Source organism: Acartia tonsa, chromosome 2, assembly GCF_053477335.1.
Source record: "Acartia tonsa isolate MP-2025a chromosome 2, ASM5347733v1, whole genome shotgun sequence".
In the NCBI taxonomy this organism is placed as follows: Eukaryota; Metazoa; Arthropoda; class Copepoda; order Calanoida; family Acartiidae; genus Acartia; species Acartia tonsa.
In genome coordinates, this window is record NC_137261.1 from 50,376,865 (window position 1) to 50,402,325 (window position 25,461).

Sequence of the window (25,461 nt, forward strand, 5' to 3'; positions counted from 1 at the left end):
ATGTTCTAAAGAGCTCAATCAGCAGTTTTTATGGTCGGAAAACAAAAAATGACCAGTTTAATAGCCAGGGCCTATTCAGGAACAAAGGAATTGACTTTCCAGTATGGCTTCGAAACCGATCAATATCCGCTGGATTATAACCAGTTCTCAGTCGTACTAAAAAATCATGTTTAGCATCGTATTACAATTATTTTTCCAATTAATAAAAAATTAACAATCTTAAAATTTATACAATGGGCTAACAAAACTTTTTTTAACCTTATAATTTTTCCTTTAAATATCCCTGAAAATTATAGCTGTCTGTCTTGATTAGGAGCCGAGAAAATCACGTTTACACCATAGCGTTACGGACCGACTGAGGGACGGAAAGACAGACAACGTGACTTATAGAGTAGCTTTGCTATTTTTAAAAAGTTGGCAATTACATCAAAGGAAAAATTGTTCAAAAATACAATCCTTTATTACTGAACTAACCTACCTAACCTAGGTTATTACTGGACTAAAGAAATTGAATATTTTTATTCCATATTTTTTGACAAGTTCATCTATTTTTTTATCCGTGTAGTGAAAAGATTGAATCATCTATTTTTATTGAGTTTTTGAGACAAAAGTGAGAATTGTTAGGAATGGAATGTATTAATGATTTTTTGCTGTGTTGTTGTGTTGAGATTAATTCAGGGATCTAAAGGGATAAGACAGTAGCCGATAAATTTATGTACATTCCCAATGATAATACACAAAATTACCCCTGCTGTAGATTACAAATAGTGTTAAAAATTTTTTAGACAGTTAACTAAATAAACCAACCAATAAAATTCAATTAAAATCTCAAAGGTTGTTAAGCCAACGTAATTATAAAACTTTGGGGACTAGTATAATGAACAGTCCATTGTTCCCTCACTCCCTGGATTATTTACAAATAGGTTTGAAAATTAAGAACAATATGTATAAAAAAAAAGTAAAGCTCCGAAAGAACGGCCAAACTAACGAACATACACTAAATATTGAAAAGTATTGTTTTAATGAAATATCTAAAAGGCAGGTATTATCTCTAGACCTCTGATTGCTTAATCCTGGTTTTGGGTGAGATTTAATGATTATGTAACTGTTATTTTTTGATAATATCATAACTTCATTAAACAAATTGAAAAATAAAGATTTTTACTTTCAAATTAACAAAATTATACTAAAAAAATATTTTTTAAAGTAAAGAATGGCTACGCAAACATTAATAAAATCCTTCTTGTTGAACAAAAAGAAAAAGACCTTTTGATTTCGTATAATTTGTTTTATGATATTTCAAATTTGTTAATCGTATTGGACAAAGATAGATTTATACAGCTTTTAAACGTTTTAAATCATGTTTGGTTTAATTCACGCTTTTCCCATTTTTTGATCTTCTTTAGTTTTTTAACTAGCGGTTTCGCCCCTAGAGGTCTTTAGGAAAACTTAATATGGTGGGAGTTGAATTCGTAACCCCAAATTTTTCAGTTGTGGTATCCTCCCCCAAAAATAGTTATTAACCTTCCCAGGACCTATAAAGCTACATAGAAAAGGAGAACCATATCGGTTGAGGGGTTAGAGAGATACTTCGGTCCTGTTACTTTATTATTTAGATTAGATAACATACCTTCTAAAAACAACATTAATACAAACATCATGAAAATGAGTTAAAACCACTGAATTTTGATTCCTTTCTCTGTGTGTATACGAAATGATGACGTTGAAAACAAACCGAGGCAATTGTGTCGAATCATAACTTAAATTCAATATTGGAATACATCCACAGAGATCAAGATTCACAAAAGAAGTAGGGATTGCTAAAAAAAAACATAGCTTAAAATCATTCAAGGACTTAAATAGCCTGAAACCAACCCAAGACCTATGTGAAACTTTCAAAGAATTGAGAACTTATTCGGTTTGACAGTTTTCGAAATTTTAAGCTACAGACAAATAACCTACCATTTTACATAATGGATTTGGTGTAGGTTTAAAATGATTTTAACATAGATTCACCAAAATAATGGTAAAGGGAATGGAAATAAAGTTTTAAAATTTATTCAAAACATGACGTAACTAAAATGTATTGAAATGTATGAATGTCTGTCCCTAGTTCTGATTGCATACCATTGAATGTAAGCTGGCTACCAAACTATGGGTGTTCATGTAATGCATCATAAAATGCTTTGTAACATACTAGTGGCTACGCCCCAAGAATATAGGGCTCTGTTGTTGAAGGAAGAAGAAAGGGCAGAAAAATAACCTAAATCTATCTTATCTGTGACTCAAGTTTAAACTTAAAGCCATCCTATGTGAAGCTTCTATTATAGAAAGAACCCAATCGGCTCAGTAGTTATTGAGATCTTAAGCTTTAGACAAAAAAAAATTTACTGTACTTTAAATAATAGGTTTTTATTTCATATAGAAACAAGTTACCTCCGCTTAAAGCTTTATTGATACATATCAAAATCATCTACTTTTTGATTTTTTTATATGTTACAATCATTCAGTTTAAAAAAAGGAAAATTGTGAGTAATTGTGATAGCAATTCATTACTTTACTTTTCATGGTTTTGTGCTTTGAAAAATAATTTGTTTGTGTATGGCAACACTTTAGAACCACCCTTGTCATCCCTTCTTTATCTACTGTGCCAATTCTTAATCATTTTATTACGTGTTGCCCAGCTCTATGTATGTATGGGGGATAGATAACTTAGGTGGCCTTTTTTATCCCTCCACCCCCTTCAAATAAAAGCAACAACGCCCTTGTATCCTAGGGATAAAGAAATAATACTTTAAAGGTTGAAATAATGGTAAGATATATAAAAGGATTTAGAATATACATGAATATTGTGAGAGAAGGATTTGTCGTCAATTTAGGTAGAAATAATTTATTGGTCTGTTCGTTCATCCAGTGGGAGGGAAGAGGATACGGTAAAATATGGGGGAATCGTTTCCTTACCTAGCTACAAGTTTCACATAGGGAACGTGAAAATCTGGTGTAACATCCAAGTAATAATATATTCATTAATAGATATGAGATAATTAAATATTTGCACATGAAAAGTGGACAAGCTGACAGATATATCTTCCATTGGCGTATCCCTGTAGTATTTTATCTCCTATCTACCTATCCCTGTATCCCCAAATACTAAAGATTTGATCTGGATGTAAATGACTTTATCAAAGTAGAATGTGGGTGTTCCCTGATGTCCGCGGGTTACAAGTGACATACCTGAAAATAAAAATTGCAATTGACTAAGTGTTACTTACATCAAAATATAAAAATAAGATCAAAAGCGTCATTCTAAGATGAAAATTGTAGGGAAAGACAAGTTTTGTTTTTAAAAAAGCGAATCTGAAAAATTGGATAATGAAAGCAATGATTTTTTGCGCCATTGATTGCACAGCTGTTCGCAGTGTATGTGCCCTGCAGGCAACTGACCTCAAAAATGAATATCATTACGTCGTTGTTGTTGTACCTGCTTTTTTATAATCGCTGCTACTCTATTAAAGGAAATGACCATGCGTCCAAGAAATGAAATAGTTACCGTTCACATTATATAGAAATCTTTTAAAATAATAAAAGGATATAATCCTTTTGTAATTAGTATTATGAAATTGTTATCTCTGCTAACAAAAATCTAAATCATAAAAAAACTAGTAACATATATTCTGAAAATAATTTATTTACGTAAATAAAAAAAGAAAAAAAGCTTTATTCCAGTCTTTCCTTTAACATCTGTTCATAAAATATTTATTTTTTTTATTTTTGAGGTTTCGGACCCCTTTAATTGGAAGCCCCTTGAGGCTGAAGGCATAGCAAAACAATTTTACTGTTTAAAATTGTTATTTATGCCCTTATTTTAATGTTTAAAACAAAGCACACTATATACTACAGTTAGTGTGTATTTACTTCCGCTTATATTCACACTCATCTAGTAAAGGAGATAGGATATATGTGGATATATTGATAGGGTAAAATTTTGTCGTCAATTTAGCTAGCTAATATTGACATAATTTATTGGTCATTTCGTTCAATGAGGGATTTTAGACAGCTAAAAGTATTACTTTATAAAAAAAAAATATGAAAATCTGGTCCAACATTCAAGTAAAATATTTCAATTCATATTAAATTTTATATTCGCAAAAAAGACAAAAATGATCAATTATTTAGAAGTGTTATTTTTATGGTTTATAGATAATAATGAAGTAAATAATTTATGCTGTTGCGATAATATGGAGTTTAAAATTGTATATTGTCATTGCGTAAGTGAAGAGACACCATTATCTATATTATAAATATACATTTAGTTTGCCCCTCAGCATTCAAATAATAACTATGCATCTACCTATATAAAGATAACATATCAAATATATTGCAAAACAGAGATATTAAAAAATATTATACATATTACATATTATCAAAAAAAAACTGAGGCTAACAGAGATAAGGCTAACCCATCCACTAGATGTTAGGGGTTTGTTTTGAAATGTTCTTTCTGATAAAGAATTAAATCAAATTGAAAAATGCTATTTTGGATAAATTATCCTAATAATACTTTTTTTATGAAAAGTAATCTAATTTTTTGACATTCATTTTCGTTTCTTTGAAAATATTTATGATAAGGTTTAACATCTGCCCCATAGGGTGCTTAAAAATGACTGCATCGCCATATTTAAGGTCATCAAACCGAATTTTAAAAATCAGATTTACTGCGGTTTACTGGTAGCTGACGCGCGGCTGCCACGCATTGTTTATAAGTCTTTAAAATTAGGTTGACCATGTAAACAAGCATATAATCCCCTACTTAATGTTTTGACTTTTATCATAATACCGTTCGTAATTCCTACATGCTAAACTATAGTTTTGTTATTATCTCGACATTGGAATAAATAACCCTAAGTGGGAGGCGACATTGGACTGTATATTATACTGTTTTAACAATTTTCTAAATATCTTCACTAGTTAGTTGGATTTAAATTTTGGGGACTTTATTAAATCTTTATTGTTTAATTCAACGAGTGTCAAGACTTTTACACCTGTGATTTTAATTTACAGAAGTTGAAATATAGTTTATTATATGAGGTTGTACATCTGTTCATCGCCCATTACAGTATACCTTAAGATCACTGATTATAACATCATAATTATTGAGTTTCATGTTAGATGAGTGCTTAAATAGGCGATTAGTACTACTGTCAACAGTATCACTTGAAATACTATGTCAACAGAAAGCTTCTATGATATACAGGAATCCCCCGTATCTTAATAGGCATTTTAAGATTGGCCGATAATAATTTTAGTTACTGTCGCCTGTGACAAAATAAAGAGGCGTAATCGTATTTTTCCACTTAAGATACTCTAACTCCCCCCTCCCCCCCCCCCTTAACAATTCAATTGCTTAAAATAGTTAAGAAATTAACAAACAAGAATGTTGTAGTCATTTCACGTAAGAGTTGTTATGTTTGGACATGCTTTAATTCTAAATAAACTGTGCTATAATAAAAAATTAACCTAATCCAAGCATATTATAGAGGTGGGGTAATTTAGTCTAACTTGGGTTTTGCCAATAAAGCTTTCAAAACATCAAACAGTTTATATACCATTCCTAAGAAACTTAAAAGTAGTGATATTACAGCACAAAAGCAACCCTAAATACTTAATAAATCAACTGTAATATTAGGGTATCAAAAACTCATGGAATAATTTTGAGATTAAAAGTATAATCGTTGCCAGAAGGAAAGGTGGTGGGCTGAGGGCTTTTTTATATTTTTAAAGACTTAAACATTATGTTTCATTTTAGATTAAGGATATTACTACGAAATAAACTAATACGGTAATTTCGCATAATCCATTACTAGTTATTTTATTTATCGTATCATAATATTATAGACAGCTTTCCGCGTATTATAAACAGCTTTTTAGTATGACTGAGAACTGGGTCTAATCCAGCGGATACTAATGGGCTTCGAAGCCGTGCTGGAAAATGCTATACTATTTCAATTGATGTTTAAATTGGGTTTTAAAGTAGCGTTTTCCCTCAAAGTGCCTTGTTGATCAAAGACCTCCAACATTCCTATTTTTAATAAGGGGCAGGGGAAGGCAGTTTTTCGTTGGTTTGTTTATTACTGTATGTCAGGTTAGGTTAGTTTATTGGATACTGGATAGCTCCACAGGCAGAAAAACTAAATCCCCCTTATTTTATTATTTTTAATTGGGGGGGGGGGGAGGTAAGTTTTCTTGCCCATTGTAATGAATTTAAATTGATTAAAACATCTGAATTTATGTCCTTGCTCCCTGCTCATTCTAAACTGCCAAGTTTATATTTTTTGCTTCTATTCTTACACCTCGTAAATAATCAACAAATACATAGATAAATCCAGGGACACAGGGATCTGGAAATCATAGATAAATTAATATTTCCCTCGATAGATTCTATGAAAATAATTTCAAAAAGGGAGGAAGGGAACATTGTGCTGTTTATTACACTATTACCCAAAGTTTCATAATAACATTTTCTCATTCGTTGGCTTAACAACTTTTTTTCAATAAAATTTTTTGGTTCATCAAGCTGAGTGTCTAAAAGTTTGAACCATTAATTTAAACTACAGAAGGGGAAAATTTGTTTATCAACATTAGGGATCAACATAGTTTTATGACGGGTAGGTTTAATTTATCTTGCATTGTCCTATGCCTGTATCCTTGAGAAATACAAAGATAAACTTGTGCATCTATCCCTTAAAAGTCAAGATTATATCTGAAGGTTGAACAGTTAATAGTCATGAATATTTAAATAAAAGAATAGAGGTGGAACGAGCTATATGTAACTCTACTCAAGGGGTGGGGACCCTGTGTGTCAACTTTCAATTGAGTCTTTGAAAATCAGCCAACAGGGTCGTAAAATATAAACATAGCCAAGTCGCTAAAAGAGTGGAAGCAATTTTTTAAAAAATAAAGGTGCCTGCCACTTTAACTTGTAGTTGTCTGGATTTTTCATCTATGTTTATATATTTATTTTATAAATAATAAACAAATCAGCAATGATCTACAAATGATTAAGAATTGACAGCAAACTGGAGAAATAATATTATAGAAAATATATGAGACTGCGTGAATAGTATAAATCTAAACAACCAGATAAAAAATAGAGTTACTAAATAACGTACAGACCTAGATACACGTGCCCTAATTGTATAATAGCTACTCTATAGAGTCTACCTTTACAGATAATCCAAACAAAGATGCAGTAAATAAAAAGTAAATAAAAAAGAAGACTTTGACTGTTTGATGCACAACTAAGTTAGAGCCAAAACTGATACCAATAAGTTCTTACAACATTTTACAAATATTATAATTTTTAAAAAGTAGGGTTCTTTTTTCTGTTCATTAAGTCCATTGTAACTATTTGTCTAATTGAGTTCTACATTTTAGGAAAGCTTCATTTTGCTCATGGTAAAGATTTATTTAGGCTAATTTTTCTGCATACTCATTCGAAAACAGAGCCAGCCCTGGAAGCTAGAGGCGAATCTACTGGTTGTTTTATAATTCTTAAATTTTCAATTTTAAGTTAAACCCTTGATATGTATTTTTTGTTGAAAGATATTAGTTATATTGTGCAAATTGACCTGTTTATTGGCCAATACATTCCCCGTGTTTTAAACTTTTAATTTTTTCATTGTCTTAGTTTATAGTTTCTTTGGGATTAACCAACCCCCATTTGTAAATTTTCTCATGGGCCTCATGGCCTGACACGATATTGAACTTGATGATAAATTGTGGAATGAATAGTCGTTTACAAGATACAAAATAATTCTTTTACTTAATAATAGAATCATAGTTATAAGCTTAATATTTTTAATATGGCCCAATTTGCTTCTTTATAATATCCGCAGTAATGTATGAATGCTCATATCCAACTTTATTCACTCTCCTCGTAACTCTCTTAAATAAAACCTTAAACCATTTACTCAGTTAGGCCTAATCCTTAAATATTACAAAAATTACAAAAAATTTCAGTTATTTTTCTATAAATAAAACACTTTGCTTTTCTGAAAGAAACCAGAAAATTGGCAATAAACAGTATCACTTAATAAGTAACATGTAGTACATCCACTAGTTGTCGGGAAGGTGTTAGGTTCGAATCTCGGCCCGACGTCGCGTCATAACTAAAGACATCAAAAATGTTTTCTACTGGTGCTATATCAGGTGGGTGACATCAATAAAAGTAGAGGAAATGTCTTGGCATATAAACAGGTGCAACTTATTACCATGCTCAGTCAGGAATCAAAGGGATAATATTTTGAGTATTTATAAAATTTTTAAGGGCCCATCTTTGAGATATGATTTGATTTAGCATTTACTGCATCTATCTTAAATTAAAATCAGGACTTGCCAACATTTTAAAAGCTGGGAAGACATTTTGGAACACAACTAATAAAAAGGCTACAGGGAAAGAACTATGGATTATAAAGTTAGCATATTTTTGTAATTATATAAAAACAGGGGGTATGTCTAAATTGCATATCCTATTATATAAAGTAGTAAGGTTTTTAAGTCTGTACTTTAAAATTGCAATAGCTTCTGAACCGATTGGGTTATCCATTTTATGAAAGCTTCACATAGGTCCTGGTATGGTTTTAGCCTAATTCACATCAGACTAAAGTTTTTTGGTGGTTTTAGGCTTTTTTATATCTTCCCTAAAACCTAGTTCTGTAATAATACAATGACTTGAATTGTCCAAAAAAAAAGGACAAAACACTAATTCGTAACTTTGCAACTAAATACATATTCCTTGTTTTCAATTAAAGCCTATTATCATTATTAGAATAGGGTTATAATTAACTTTAATAATGTTATAAAATTACGTAAACCCTAATCTTTGGACAGTTATAGGATAAAACATGAAATACAGGGATATATAAATGAATAGAAAAAATAATTTTCGACTTGACTAAATCTGTGGCTTCGTCACGAGCTTTCTAGTTTCTTTGAAGAAAGGAGAAGAAAAAAGAAGAAAGAAAAAACAACCCATAAAATGAACAAAATATGTCAATGGCATAAATGAAGCTTATAAAAGGCCCGTCCCTTTGTTCCTTGATAGAACATAGTGATGCAATACAGGGAGGTAGGGGACTCTGGGTTGTTCATTACACTAGTCCCCAAAGTTCTTTATTAAAGTTTTCTAATTATTTGGCACAGCATCTTTTGGGACTTTTATTAAATTTTGTTTGGTTGGATCTTTAGGTTAAGTGTCCAGACGTTTCAACCACTAATTGTAATCTACAGAAAGGGTAACTTTGATTATCATTACTGGGGATGTATATAAATTTATCTGTCATTGTCTTATCCCTTTATATCCCTGGGTGCAATATGGTGCCCAAATTCTTCAAATTAAACGCTTAAACATTATATCATTTATCCAGGGATTTAAAGGTTAAGACAATGGACGATGAATTCAGTGTCTTTCTCACTATTAATGCATTTAAAATACCATTCTTTAAAAAACATAATAAAAAATTGACAAATCAAAACAAAAGGTAAAGTTTCATATTTTGCAAGAAAGGGGGCGTGTCGCGTCCCTGTGAAACTATGACGCTGGTATTATATAATCATTACAACACAGTAATAAAAACGTCATTGTTATTAATGCAATGTTTATGTTTCTGATAATAATGTTCAGTATTGAAAAAATGGAGATTAAAAATCAGGCCTAATATCTGTAAAAAACTATAACATGACCTTGGCAGTGTGCAGGAACGTCCAAGCTTTTTGAGGGTGGTAAAATTAGGGTTTTGAAGGCGTTAGGGGATAATTTAATGTATATTTGGTATATTCTGGGAGGGGAAAATGAGGGATTTTAAAGTTTCGAGGAGGGGTTAAACCACTACCCTTGGATGTGTATGGCAGGGTGCTTTCACTTGCAATGTCAGCCATACCCACTTTTATTAAGCACTATATAGTCGTCATAAATCATTGAAAATTAATGTCAGCACAATTCTTTCAGATTCAACAGGGATGGCTAGCGGCGAGTTGTTTTGATAGAAAATTGTGCACTTGGCGCGGGGTATTTTTATGAAAGTATGAGCCAGCAAAACAAACATGAGTCGGATAAAATAATATTCCAGGGAGAAGGAGGGGGGGGGGGAGGGTCGGTTTAGAAATGGAATTGGAATAAATAATCATCTTAACTATTTGATGTTAGTGTATTTGTATTCTAACTTATATTATTTGACATAAACTAGCGGCTGCGCCACTAGCATCCATGTTTTTAGAAAGGTAGTTAAGAGCAGAAAAATACCATAGAACCATTCAAAGGCCAATGTAAAGCTACCCTAAAAATAATAAATCAATCAGTTCAGTAGTTCTTGAAATCATAAGAGAACTATAGTTTGTCTACAACTTTTTTGACTGTCAAAAAATGTCATTAGGGATATAAAATTGTTATTTTTTTATATTTGAGTACAATAACAAGCGGTAAGCAGTAAAAAAGCAACGAAATAGTTTAGTGTATTATAGTTTTCCCAGACATAAACAAAATCTTTTTAAAGAGCATCACTATAAACAATTTCAGAATATTGATCCCTCTCTCTGAATTTATATATGTAATATTTAGAACTGATATCCGTGTAGAAATTAGCATACCACGGAGGGGCAAGTCACGGCATACAAAAGTGCCGAAAAGGTTCACTTTCGAGACACACAACCACCATTAAAAAAAAGGCCATTATAACGGTTTAGCATTTTTTCGGTAAATCATATAAAAACAAGGATGACAACATCCATAAGTAGCAAAGCACAAAATTTCGTGGATGGGAATGACCGTCATGGTTGTTTTCTTCAAACAACGGGAAATTTAATTTTGATATCTAAAACAGATATTTTGAAAATCGGATCATAAACCCCAAAGATATGGGGGAAAATGTAAAAAATTTGAAAATAGCCAAAACCCTGCAAAAAGGCAGTCTGACCATTATTGTTGTTTTCTTCAAACGACGGGAAATTTAATTTTAACATCTGTAATTGAAAAAAATTTGAAAATTGGACTAAAAACACCAAAGATATGGGGGAAAATGTAAAAAAATATAAAATAGCCAAAAACCTGCAAAAAGGCAGTATGACCTTCATAGTTGTTTTCTTCAAACGACGGGAAATTTGATTTTGATATCTATAACTGAAAAAATTTTGAAAATCGGTTCATAAACACTAAAGATATGGTGGAAAATGTAAAAATAGCTAAAAACCTGCAAAAAGGCAGTCTGACCGTTATTGTTGTTTTCTCTAAACGACGGAAAATTTAATTTTGATATCTTTAACTGAAAGAATTTTGAAAATCGGACCATAAACACCAAAGATATGGGGGAAAATGTGGAAAATCTAAAAATAGCCTAAAACCTGCTAAAAAGCCGTCCGACCGCCAGTGATGTTTTATAGTTAATTGTGCTCCTTAATGATGGGAATGTTGTCAAAAAATTTCAGAATTCTATCTTTTATAGGAGCTGAGTAAATCCCATTTCCCCCATAGCGTTACGGACTGACGGACTGACGGACTGACTGACTGACGGACTGACGGACGGACAAAGTGAATTATAGAGTAGCTTCGCTACTAAAAATGCGCCAATACATATATAGGTCCGAGGTTAGGGATAAATAATGAGATATTTTATTCGATTTTTATCAGTCGTGAAGCTATAGTTACATAGTTTATGTCGAATAAGCAGCATTTAATAAAATTGGTAATAGCTGACATATAGTCGACTGGTACGAGAGCAAATTAATAGTTTATATTGACTAAATGTTCTTAATAGTTTATTAATACCATACTGAATGTGAGAAGAGATAGTGAAAAACAGCCTGAAACCAACCCTGCCCAAAAGTCTGAATAAATTATAAAATAACTTAAAGCCATCCCAGGACCTATGTTTACCGAGATCTTAAAGGACAAACACATAAATAAACCTTACAGGACATGAGCAAATTTCTAAGAACAATTGTTTTTAGCCTTTTCTAGGGGGATACTCAAAGCCCACATATTTTCAAGTTTGTTCATAAACAAACATCAAATGATTCAAATAAATTGAAAATAAGTATATCCCCGTCCTTTGTGGCAGACCGGGTGTGTTCCTTATAATATTATTTTATAGGCTTTAGTTTTAAGTTACCAAATGAATTTTTAATAGATTTTTGAGAGCAAACCTTTTTTTAAAGGCCCTTATCTTTTTAGAATACTGATAATTAATTATCAACATTGTTGGATGAGTTTCTGTATGAGGCTTAATAATTTCTTGATTAAATAGCTATGTGCTTTTCAGTAAAGTTTGTTATAGGTCTTATGCAGGTTTTAGTCTCTTTTCTGGGGTGATAGGCCACTATCCCATGAAAGATAAAGTTTCAAATAAAAAAAAAACACAAAAAAGACATTATTTACAAACTTTAAATGTTTACTATATGAAGTAATCTATTAAGCCAAAAAAGCTTAAATTTAATCTAAAATACTAACTCCCTTTTTACAACATCTCTAAAGTTAAAGATAAAGGAATAAAAAAATTGTTCCAAAACCGAAGCTTTTCTATAAGTATGTTATTCGGTGCAATAAAATTTATTGTAAATTTAGACATATTAGAATAGTCCTAATTTAAAACCATGTTTTTTTATGTTCCTGTATTACAGTCATTACCTAATGCCGAACCTTAGAAAGTTGTATTGCTTATTGTATGTTCCGAATATCTCGTAAACGGCTGGACAAAATCTTAAGGGAAACTTAGTAAATAACTTGAATTACCCTGATTTATCCATGCTAAAAATCCATCTAAACATGATAGAAAAAAAAAGATCTTTGAAGGAATTTAAATGCACTGAAATTATCCAATTTTATTGACAAAAAAAACTCCTTAAAGGACAACATATTTTAAGGTTTTATTTTCATATAAATGTCATCACACATATTTGAGGACAAAATTTTTCAATTTTAGTAAATCTTCGATAAGCATTACGACTGTGGTTTACATACATACAGTATTTCCTTTTTTAAATTTCTTATTGATACCCTGCTAGTTTTGAATAACAAAGCATAAAAACGTAAAATATTTTTTTGTATAGTTTTCTAAATGTCCTGCAACGATTGGACAAGAAAGCTCTTTATAGTGTTTATATAAAATGACGTAATACAATAAAATTACCAATGATAGGCCGATACCCAGACTAACTTACCAATGGCAGTATACATTTTAATTGACAAATGGTAGGCACTATAAAAAGATTCTTGGGCAAGTAATTTTTTTTCTAATAGGGGGAATAGATGATAAAAATAAAGAAAAAGAGAATAAAACTTAAAAAACTAATTGAGCTATGTCAGGTTTCACAACAACCAGACAATTCTTTCAGCCATAAAAGTATTGCAACATGAGGGACTAACCCTAATTATTATTATTTTTGAAATACAACTTCTGCATACACCAGTATTCATAAATATAAAGTTTTGCTCAAAAATAATTAAATAATTTTCTTATTTGACCTAGGAACATAATCTCCAACTGTACTTTGTTTTGTTTACTCAAATCTACATTTTGCAAAGGGTCAAGTTGATTTTTAAAGTTGGGAGATTGAAAACATTCATCTTTCATTAAAAAAGAAAATGGTTAACATGTAATCATGTCTCAACCTTTATAGAATTTTAACTTGTTAGAGAATAAAAATAAAAATTAAAAATAAGAATACTATCAATAATCAATATATCAAAGAAATTATTGTAATACTATTTAGATTCCGATTTGATAGTGTCATGAATAAGTAAATAAACCTTGTTTAATTTGCAATGGTCGAAATAAAATTTAAATTTGCCAAGATGAAGTTAAACAGTAATTTTACTTTACACAAGTGGCTGATAAATTTATGTACATCCCCAATAATGATACACAAAATTACTCCTTCTGTTGGTGAAAATTGGTGGTTGAAACCTTTGTCAAAAGTCAATAAAAGTCCCCAAAATTAGCAAGCCAACGAATAAAAAAAAGGGATCATCTGAAGTTGACGGTAAAATATTCCTGGTAACGAATATTTCGAAAAATCTATTAATTTTAAAGAAAGCTAGCTGCCAAACGGCTGAACGTACAGATCATTCCCGCACACCGTTTTAAGAAGCATAAGAAGCCCTGCAAATAATCTAGAATAGCCAAGATCCAATAATGCACAGAAAAAGCTTCACGCGTAAAATATGTATTTTTAGCGCATTTCTCTGGACTGCGAGATAATTGTGCATTATTGATTTATGGCTATTTCAGATTATTTGTAGGCCTTCTTATGTCGCTTAAAACGGTGTGCGGGTATGATCAGCACGTTCAGTCGTTTGGAAGCTAGCAGCCTTTAAAATTAATAAGATTTTTAAAAATATTCGTTGCCAGGAATATTTTACCGTGCACTGCAGTTGATCCAAAAAACGTTATTTAAAACTTTCTTGACTATTGTTATAATCAGCCCAATGTCACCTCCCTCCCTGAAGAAACTTAATTTCTTAAATAAATAAGAAATATCATCCACCACCCAACTGTTTTACATGTGTATTCTGCATGCAATGGAAATGCCATGCAGACAATCAACCATTTAGCCCTATCATGAACTGGCGAATGCATATGTGAGTGAGTGTGTGTGTGTGTGTGTGTGTGTATGTGTGTGTATGCACATGTATGTTTGTAATAAATCTTACAAATATTGCAAAAATATGAAAATGGAAAAACTTAAAATAAAAACCTTATTATAAAATCTCTAAAACACATAATCTAGGATCGCTTCGAAACCGATTAATATCAGCTGAATTAGAACCGGTTCTTAGCATTAGGACAATGGCAAACAAAGCTTATTTTAATCTTATAATTTTCATTTTGATATCAGCGGAAAGCTGTCTATAATAGGATGCGATAAATAACTTTTCAAAATTAGAAAAAAGGGTTAACTTAATTTATATTTATCTTTGAAAAAGGAAGTTTCTTTAAAATAGTATTTTAAATATGCAAAAAATCATTTGATATTTATATCTAGATAGAACAAGAGTTAAAACCCCAATTCTAACTTTTGCTGAAAGAAATATACAAAACTGCAATAAAAATTGTAAACACTAATAAAAACATTTTATTTTTGGTATTACAAAAAGAATCATTTCTTTGGTCCAGATGCATTTATATGATATGCTCATATGAAATCTATTACAAAGCTAAGCAGCCGCGAATGTATTGCATAGTTTTTACCATAGCCATCCGGGCATTTTTACGCAAAAAAAAGTTGAGTAAAAATTGCAAGCACAGCCGACATAATAACAGCTGGTTGCCGAATATGGCACCTCTACTTTTTACTAACCAGTCGTTTTTATTTTAATTTTGAAACAATCTGCTGCCACAGTTGAATCGCAGTTTATTTCAACAATCTGCTGCCAAACACAGTCAACCTGCAACCTGCGGCAGCCTAGCATTATTTTTATGATATGCTCATATTCAGTTTATTATATCAATTTAAATGATAAAACTTACACAGAGATCTGAGAATAAATCTTGCACCCATTTTATGTTGATTTTATGATTGTTAAATATACCTTTTAAGGATTTTTTATTTAGAGTTTTATGTTTTTGCCAAATTTGTTAATTTAGACAAGTCTTTTCAAGATTTATTTTAAAAATAATTTATTAAAATAATAAATCATAAAGTAAAAGTTATTTATCACAACATAGTATGGACAATTTACCACGGATATTAAAATGAAAAATTAAAACCGGTTTTGTAAGCCCCGAGGTGCCGAAAGCCCGGGGTAGCAAAACTGGTATATTTTTTATCAGTTTTAATATAATATTCGTAAAAAGTTTCGGTCCCTATGCTATTTATGATTTTTCAGTATGGCTGAGAACCAGCGGATATTAATCGGTTTCTAAGCCATACTGGAAAACATGTCATTAATCTGGCACTTTTCTGTTAGTGTTTTAAAGTTTAAATAATAAAATAACATCTTAGGTGTCTTTGGGTTATACCAATTTGACATTTTTTCTTTTGTTCTCTAAAATGAAATAAATTAGCAACCAAAGATATGTATAGTACAATGGACGATAAATTTGTCTTCCCCCTCAATTCTTACGTATGTAATTATGATAAAGTAGGAAAATATTGGGACCAAGACTGGGATGGAACTTTAAAATTTACGTCATTGACATGTACCTTCCTGGAAAAGTACATGATAACCAAGTTTTAGAAACCATATTAGAGGCAATTATGTGGTATTCACTGTTCAGAGATTATACATACACTTTAAAAATTTTATTCACTTATTCAATATTTAAGACTAAAAGACAAAGGTTGGAAATAAATAAGTACATTGTAGTTAAAATAGCTTTCAGTCACTGGCAAAAACAAATTTAAATTCAAGTCAACCTAATCAATCAATGTTATATTACAATTTTTATTTTGGAAGAATAAAGTCATTCCTTAGTTAAAAAGATCAATAGTTGAAAAGTTTATTTTTTTATTTTTTAAGATCACATCTCAAAGTTTTTAAAAGTATATAAAGTATACAATTAGATTGATAGACTAACTTAATTTGTTGATAGGCATATATATTTGAGTGAAAATAAGTTTGCCTTTAAGATTTCATGTGAATTCAACAATAATATTTAAAGAAAGTCTTTCAGAATGGATATAGGATATACAGGATAAAAATTTGTCGTAAATTTAGGTTGCCGATATGGACCTCAAAAATTAATCAGTTTCTTCATCCAGTAGAAGAGGAGAGGGGGTGGGGTAAAGGGGTTATTTTAGCCAGCTGTGAACAACACTTTATCAGAGTATAAGAAAATCTAGGGCTAAATCCAAGTAATAATTTATTAATTCCTTTAAGAAAGATTTATTCATGAAAATATATCTTTGCAGTGTTTCTAAACCACAATAGCCTAGTATTAAATCTTATTTAGACACCTTATACTAACATCGTTTATCAAAACAGAAAATCGGATCTTTTAACAATAACAGGATTTTTAGGAACTCGAAGTTTTATTAAACTTATCCTTAAGATTCTGAACTTATGAAATTTGCTATGGCAAATTCATAAAATAAACTTGCTATAGAGTCTTAAAATGCTAAATTGTCAACAAATTTTCAATAATTAATTAACTTTTAAATTCAAGTTATTTAAAATTATCTTTTTTAGAGCAAACAGCAATTTTATACTTTTTGTTATCAATTTTCTAAGTCATCAGCAAAAATTTAAAATGTGTTTTAAAAATTTCTTGCTTTGACAAAAAGCTTTTTTTAAAGATATATCCCTCCAAACCCATATGTACGACTTTTACATTAAATTATTCACGTTTTTTATTACCAATGATGGAATTGTCACTAAATTTTCAAACCCTACCTTCGTCTGACTTTCGTAGTGCCCTGAGCTCCCGACACACACCACAGTGGCCCGAACAGGGGAATCTTTCTGGCCCAACTTGGGGCCGCAAGCCCGGCGGGACTTCCACCTCCCTGAACCTTATCAGGATGCTGGACATCCTCATATAAAAATGCGGGCACACAGCCGCATCTGGACACACGGACAGTGTCCTCACCGCCAAGAGCGTATTGCGGATGTTGCGAATGGACACCTGCCATATTATTATTATTATTAGGCCCTTGGACACTGTTGTTTGCGTTCACTATTAAACCTTCCATGGCGAAGTTATTTATTTTTTTATGTAAAATCTTCCATGAAAATCATAATATCACTAACATTCAATCTAGATACATAATTAATTCATTAAAATCACGCATAGCTTTTAGAAAAAAAAAGACCGCTGTGCTTTTTACAAATCACAAGCACAAAAAAATCACTGTTTATATTAAGGAAAAGTGTTTTCACTGCTGCATGCAGCCGTATCTTTACTCTTCAAAGGGTAAATTTAGACTGACTTGTTCAACTCACTCACTCACGTCGTCTCTCTATTTTTACTTCTCTCTCTCTCTCCTTCTTCTCTCAATAGGCCCAATAGTTGTGGTGGTAGAGGTGCTCATCTACGGTGGTTTCCCGCATCAATAAGAATCACACCACTGTTACAACATAAAGCATACTGTGCTACTGCAAGCATAACAAGTATGAAACCCAACCAAAGTCCACAGCTGAGTTTAGAGTTTAAAGTGGGCCCGAGTGGAAGGTCAGTGGAGAATATAACTTATACGGGGCACTAGATAGAGTTCAACCCCTCCACTACAGCGATAGTTCCTTCGTTGGTTCGTCGTATTTTCAAAAGAGTAACATCCAAGCCAAAGAGAGGAGATAGATAGAAGTAAAGAATCAGAAAGAGAATTTAAAAGATGGGGAAGAATTTTGGCTTGGTAACAATTCACAAATTTCAAAAGTTTATTTTCGTGAGCAAACTTTTTCAAATATTCTTAATTATCTAGAAGCTGCTGGGCTTACAGACGTTAAATCAAATGTATATAATTACATGTAAAACAACTATGCAATACAATATTATATATTCTTTTACTTGGGTTGGGCTTTTTCCACCGAAAAAAATAGATTGAAACCTACGTTAAAGTTTTTTGAATGAGTAAAATTCAGCAACTTAATTAAATATGAAGTTTTTGTAGAATAAGATATTGGCTGCTAAATTGATCTACATCCCTTATAATGGTACTACTCCTGTAGATTATAATTAGTGGTTGAAAAGTTTAGAAATACAAATTCATGCACCAACCAATCAAATCCCTAAAGTTTTTAAGCCAACGAATAAAAAAACGTTATTATAAAAACTTTGGGGACTAGTGTAATAAACAGCTAATTGTCCCCTTACTCCCTGCCTTTCTTTAACCATAAGGAGTTGCTGATTTTAAATATTTCAAAAATAAAATGCTTTTTATGAGTTGTTACTCAATCAAACTTCAAAGTATTGAATACGTGGGTTACGATATACATAGAAGGAAGAGAGAGAGAGAGAGAGAGAATGAGAGAAAGAAGCAAGATAGCGAGAGAGTATGTCCTCACTCCCCCCCTCCCCCCCCCCCCCCATAATAGCGTCGACGTGCGACGTATTGACCAAAACAGTGGTTCAGATGTTCTTGTGAGTGTTTGCAAGTGTGTGTGTGTGTGAGTGTGTGAGCGTCTTCTCTATCCCTTAAAACCCATGCACATTTAGTTCTCTGTACTATTTCTTTAGACCTTAATAATGTCAAAATCGCCAAGGCAAAAATATATAAAGTTTTCTTTTGCGAAAAAAAACCTAAAGTTATAGGTATTTTGAAATTATATCCTATAGATAATAACGACAGTCTAAAAGCGAAACTAAATTCTGTATGATATTATAATTTTAGAATTTTTTACCTGTTTTGGTCCACAGTGAGTTGCTTCAAAAGATATTGGGTAATGCCCCTGAGCTGTTTTTAACTCTTTTAGTTCTCTCTAGCTTAGGCCCTATGGACAGGTACAATCAAAAAACAATTTTATTCATGTATTGTTTGTGTTTATTTGTAGTTTTGTCGACCCATTTCCTCTCTATTTCGATGTGTTTATTCTGGGAAAATTTGTCCAGCATGGCTTTAAAACCGATTGATATTTGCTGCATTAGATCAGGTTCTCAGCCATACTGAAAACTCATATGTAGCATCGTATTACAGACATAGTTTCATATATCAAAATAAAAAAAAAATATGTACATATAACTTTTGTTAGCCCGTGCATTAGGTACTTCTTTAGAATGCATAAATTTTGCTTACACGGTTGGACCCTCAGATGTCAAAACTTTATTTTAGTGTTTGGCCAAAATGACTTAGCAATTGTATCTGTAAGTACGTCTAATAACACCCTTTGCTATTTTTAAAATCCTGGAAAATTTTTTTTGCAAGAAAATTGCATAAATTCGCAACCTTTTTTAGAACCACTACATAACTCGAGTTTTAAAACTTTTTATATATAATCCTTTTTACAAAAAATGTCAATAATAATTACTTAAAATTAAACCTGAAAGAAAAAAATCTCATTACACGTGTTAATTTGCATGTTTTAGGTCTTTTTTTGAGGAAAGTATAACTTTCACATTTTTGACAATAATATATTTTTTTAACATTTCAAAGTAAAATATAATAAAACTTAAACGATTTTTCTTGAATTATCAGTTGAAAATTTCATCAAACATGCAATTTAAGTGATGAAAATTTAATAAAATCATTTTTTGAATGTTTAGAATTACCAATTTTCTACATTTAAACAAAATGTTAACAAAATTTAAAAACATTTTAATATATAACTTTAAAAATCAATAACATTTTATAAAATGATGTTTTAAAAAAAAAATCATTAAAAGGTATTAAAATGCATTTTAAGTTGCTTAAAATTAAAACAAGAATATCATTTTACACTTTATTCTTAGTAATAGAGATTAATCGTCATTTGCTGAAAATGAAACATTTAATAAACTAATTGAATCTTTTTGTGACCATGTTTAAACTTTTTAATTTTTACACTAAGGTGTTTTTTAATGATAATCTTTGTTGAATTCTCTTTTGCGACAAAAAAAGAAAGGGAATTTTTTACTATTTCTAGGTTATCTTATGTAATTTAAACTATATAATATGAAATAATTTTTAATTGTCTTTCTTTTGAGCCACAAAACACTGTAAAATGTAACATATATGCAAAAATAACAATTTTTTTAATGAATATTATAATATCCTTATATGACATTGCGTCAGAGCTTATTCTTTAGATCATGTGTTCATGAAAAGTAGTCATAAACTTGGAGGGTTGCGCTATTTATTAGAATATTAAATAAACTTGAATGGAAAAAATATTTGCATAGCCTTTGTCAATTCAAATGCTTTAGGTATATTATTCGGAAAGTTAGTTAAAAAAGAGAGAATTTGCTGTGTTTACTGTTGAAAGACTTTCAAAAATGTAAATTAGAAAGCAATCCTAAAAGAAGGGGTCGTAGGCGAGTCTTAGTCGGGGGTTTTCTGATAGCAAATATTGCGTTATTGGTATACAATGTAAAAAAAAAAACATTTTAAAGAAATTCTTTAAATAAAACCCAACATGTATTGGCAGTACAAACATCTTAATGCTAGCAGACATATGTTTATCAACATTTGCAGAAAACTATTTCCACAAGAAAAATTATTCAGGTTTCTACTTCACAATTTTAAATATTTCTTTCTGATAAAATGTTTGACATATATCGTATAATCATTTACCAAAAAAAATATTTTGATAATTTAGATTTCAGAGAAGATTAATCCTTTCAAAAAACTAAGACGACATTTTGCATGTTCTGTCATGACATTTTAGAAAAAATATAAAAAACCAAAATTTAGTATGAAAACTATTTTTATCGATTTTTCTGAAGGTATTATCGTATTCTGTGGCTTTGTTATTATCATTTACTTATATCGAAAGTGCCAAACATTGTACCCTAACTTATTCATTTAATAAAAAACTAACCGTGCTTAGGAAATGAATGTTTTTTTCCTCAAATGTTATTTATTATGTATATGATTTAAAATTAGTACATACTAAATTATCCAATAAACCTTTATATTTAACATTTTATTTTCCTATGTATATCACTAGCGGCTTGACCCTAGCATCTAGGAGGTTTTTTATTGAAAAGGATATAGAAAATAGCACAAAACCTTCCCAAAACAAAAATTTGAAAATAAATTAGCCTAATACCATCACAGGACCTGTTCAGCAGTTATTGAGATTATAAGCTTCAGACAACAAAAACCCTTACTACTTTACATAATAGGATTATGCTATCTAATTGTTGAAATAACTGACTGTGTTCATCTGTTGAGCTAGCTGTATGTATATAGTTTTTTTTTTCACACTGAAGAACTTATAAAGGTTCCGTGGAAAATTTCGGCCAAAGAAAATCCAAATTAGTTACTTTGTTTAGTTTCAAAGCAAAGCTTTCATACAATTATTGCTTTTCTCTTTCCTAATAAAGTTAAAAAGATAAATAAGAAAAGTATAGCACAGTTATCCTATTATGGAAAGTAGTATAGTTTTGTTGTTGTTGGTAGCTTAAGATTTAAATAACAAAGAAACTGATTGAGTTCTTCAATATAGGTAAGCTTTTTAGTCTCATGTTGATTTTACACTATTTTTCTGTCTTTTCCTACCCAGAAAAAGCTAGGGGTGCAGCTGCTAGTACAGAATTAATCAGTTGCTGTATTAAAAACAGACAATTAGTATTTGTACTTTAAATTAGATTTGCTACTAAAAAAAATCTCAATATTTCCGAAAATTGTGTGTTGTGATGCAGGAAAAAGAAGCAAATCTTTCAGACAGTATATTTGAATATCAGAGTAAAACACTAGAGGGAGAAAGGGTTAAATAACTGCATCTCCCCATCGAAATCGTCTTGTGCAACCTTCGTATTGGGTCATTGAAAATCAACCAATGGTATCGCTTATATTAATACAGCTAAAATTATTTAGAAGCAGACAAAAAAGGTCTTTGAAAAATGAAGGGAGGTAGTTGTCTGTATATACATCTATACTCTAGATCTGTTATTTGAGTTATAAAGTAGCCTTGCTTATAGAAAAATTAAATGAAGAGTACAAAAAAATATTTCCAGATGATTTTTTGTGTGTTGTGATGCAGGGATGGAGGGAACATTGTACTGTTTATAATAACGTTTTCTTATTCGTTGGATTAACAACCTTCAGGACTTTTATTGAATTTTGGTTGTTTAATTTATTTAAGTGTTCAAACGTTTAAACCAATAATTGTAATCTAGAGAAAAGGTTATTTTGTGTATCATCATTGGAATGCATATAGATATATCGGACATTGTCTTATCCCTTTATATCCCTGGTTGTGATGTGGGTACAAGATAAGCAAAACTTTATGCTCAAAATTCCAGCTTTAAAAATGGAACTTTGACGCCTTCTTCTTCACACTTTAAAGAAACAGCGACCAGTTCGGCTTTTGGTTCGATTCCGGGAAAACAAATTTACCAATATAGTAATGGATATATAAAATAACCTTATTTTAGCCTGCTTTAAGTATTTTTATATCAGAGTACATTAAAATCTGTTGCAACATACAATTACTATTATATTGATTAATACAAATGTATAAAATAGTTCCTTATGCTTTCTATATAACTTTAACTACAATTTCCATGGGCGCTGTATTCGATGTGGGAGGAAGGGGAAAGAAAATGAAGAAGATTTTTTATAGATGCGATTATTTTTATTGAAATATTTTTTACAGTGCAGTCATAAAGTGTTCAATATTGACAGGGAGGAGAAGAGATATTCATTCAGTGATTTTATCATATCTAAATTATGCATTGTTTGCATAAAATTTATACTATTTCAATATCGGACCACACATATTACCTAAATCTCACCTTATCAACAAGAAATTTGAAAGCTTATTCCTTTGGCATAAGAATACGTCTATTATCCTTCTTATTTTAGGAGTTTCCTTTCCCAATTCTCCTCTCTCATCCTTTCTTTTCAGACGTATTTTTATGACGTCACACATGAATCTTTCCGCTGTCCCAGTTATAGAGTGGATGCCTTTTGGTTTTAAGAATCTTAACAAGAAATGTCAGCCGTCTATCGGCAAGTAAAACTCATTTACCCCACAGCCAAAGAAAGAGAGAGAAAAAATGGTTATTAATCTATTTAAATTCATGAAACCTATCAAAATGATAAAAAAAATTGTCTTTTGTAGCATGACCAATAGACTTGCGGACAAAGTAAATTATTTACTGGATGCCCCTTGGTAAAGAATTAATTACACTAAAAAAATCAGCAGTCTTTCTTAAATAGCTGCCGAGAAAATCCCATATCTGCTGGACTGACAGAGAGACATAGTGAGTTATAGAGTTTCTTCGCTTCCAAAAATTGCATAATAATTGCACCAAAAAAAATCTGAATGTCTATCCCTGCTTCAGACTCTATTGATCACTTTATCATTTAAGGAAAAAAAATTTGAGACACACATGTATGGAAATATTTGGGAGTCTGATTGTTTTAAACACATTGACTAAAAATACAAAAATATTTGCTTTTTAAGGAAATTAGGGGCTGAGCTTTTCTACAACTCAAGTTAGGTTGCTAACATGGAATTAGCTTATTGGTCAGTGCGTTCATCCAGTAAGAGGGGAGGGGATGGGGTATAGGAGGTAGAAGGATGAAATCGTTATTTTAGCCCGCTGCGTGTTTCATTCACATTATCAGAGTACTTAAAAATCTGGTGTAAGATCCAATTAATAATATATCTATTTTTGTAAAAAAAAAAATTAATTTCTTTCATGTTCTGTTATCCAATACAATGCTTTCCCGAAAAATTGATATCCAATGTTTATACCAATTTTGATATCTCAATGAACACATTTACAACCTTCAGTCCAATGTTAATCCAATATTACCAGGAAATTTGAGAGATAAGTCAATGGACGGTAAAATAATGTATATCACCTAAGATGATGAAAAAACATTTTTTATTTTGTACATGAAAAATATTGGTTTGAACTTTTAGACTCTGCTAATTTGAACCAACCAACTAAAACTTTTAAAAAAGTTTTAAACCATGGAAATCAACATCATGACTAAAACTTATGTATAATAATAATATAAAATCTTATGTCCCCTCTTTCCCTGAGAATTACTTTTATCAGAAGTGAAAGGATAAAAGTTAACCGTGCATGTTAAACTTTATTGCTGTCGATGTAAATATTCTACAAATTTATTTTCTTAAACAACATGTCGACATTTTTTTTTCTTTTATTTAACAAAGAATTGACATATGACACTGTCAATGTCATTATATGTCAGCAAAATGTCTTCTAGTTTAACAGGTTGCTCTCTATTTAATGGCTTTCGCTCGAATTAGATAATGGAATTATTATTACTTGGATCTTACACCAGATCATAATATACTCTCATTAAGTGAATCTTTTAGCAGGCTAAAATCATTATCTCCCCCATCTACTCTCCTCCAACTCAATAAACAAACTGACCAAAAATTAATGTGTTGTCTATGCTAGCAACCTAAATCGACGACAATTTTTACCCTGTCATAATATCCACGTATATTCTAGATCCATTAATCTAATAAATGGCCAGTATCATTGAAAATTATTTGAAATTATCATCATGATTAGTAAATGTTTTTGTTGTCGGCATATAACAAGGATGTATACGTACATAAGACAGCTAAAATGGAACAATTTTGTTCTTAAACTTGAAAGATAAAATAGAAGTACATCTCTTCAGGCTTAATACTTTTTATATATTTGGTAATATGTCAAGTTCAACCCCTTCTTTAAAAATTAGCTCTGCATAATACAATCGAAAGAAAATAAAGGTCTTTAATCTGAAAATTGAAGTAAATTTATCCTATGAAATAAAACAGTAAGGTTTTTTTTTATTTTTAAAATCTTACTGGACATTTGAGTTGTTTTGCTTCACATTGGTCCAGGAACGGTTTTATTCCAT

The 25,461-nt window shown here is 30.8% G+C and overlaps 1 protein-coding gene across 1 annotated transcript in view; it reads right to left on the reverse strand.

Annotated features, from left to right (window-relative positions):
• LOC145312594 (uncharacterized) overlaps positions 1-17,941 on the reverse strand; it is a 174,421-nt gene extending 156,480 nt beyond the window's left edge. The window contains exon 1 of the mRNA XM_080151850.1: positions 17,384-17,941. Within this exon, the coding sequence (XP_080007976.1) occupies positions 17,384-17,682 (299 nt within the window). The 5' untranslated portion in view covers positions 17,683-17,941. The remainder of the gene's footprint in view (positions 1-17,383) is intronic.
• Between the last annotated feature and the right edge of the window lie 7,520 nt (positions 17,942-25,461).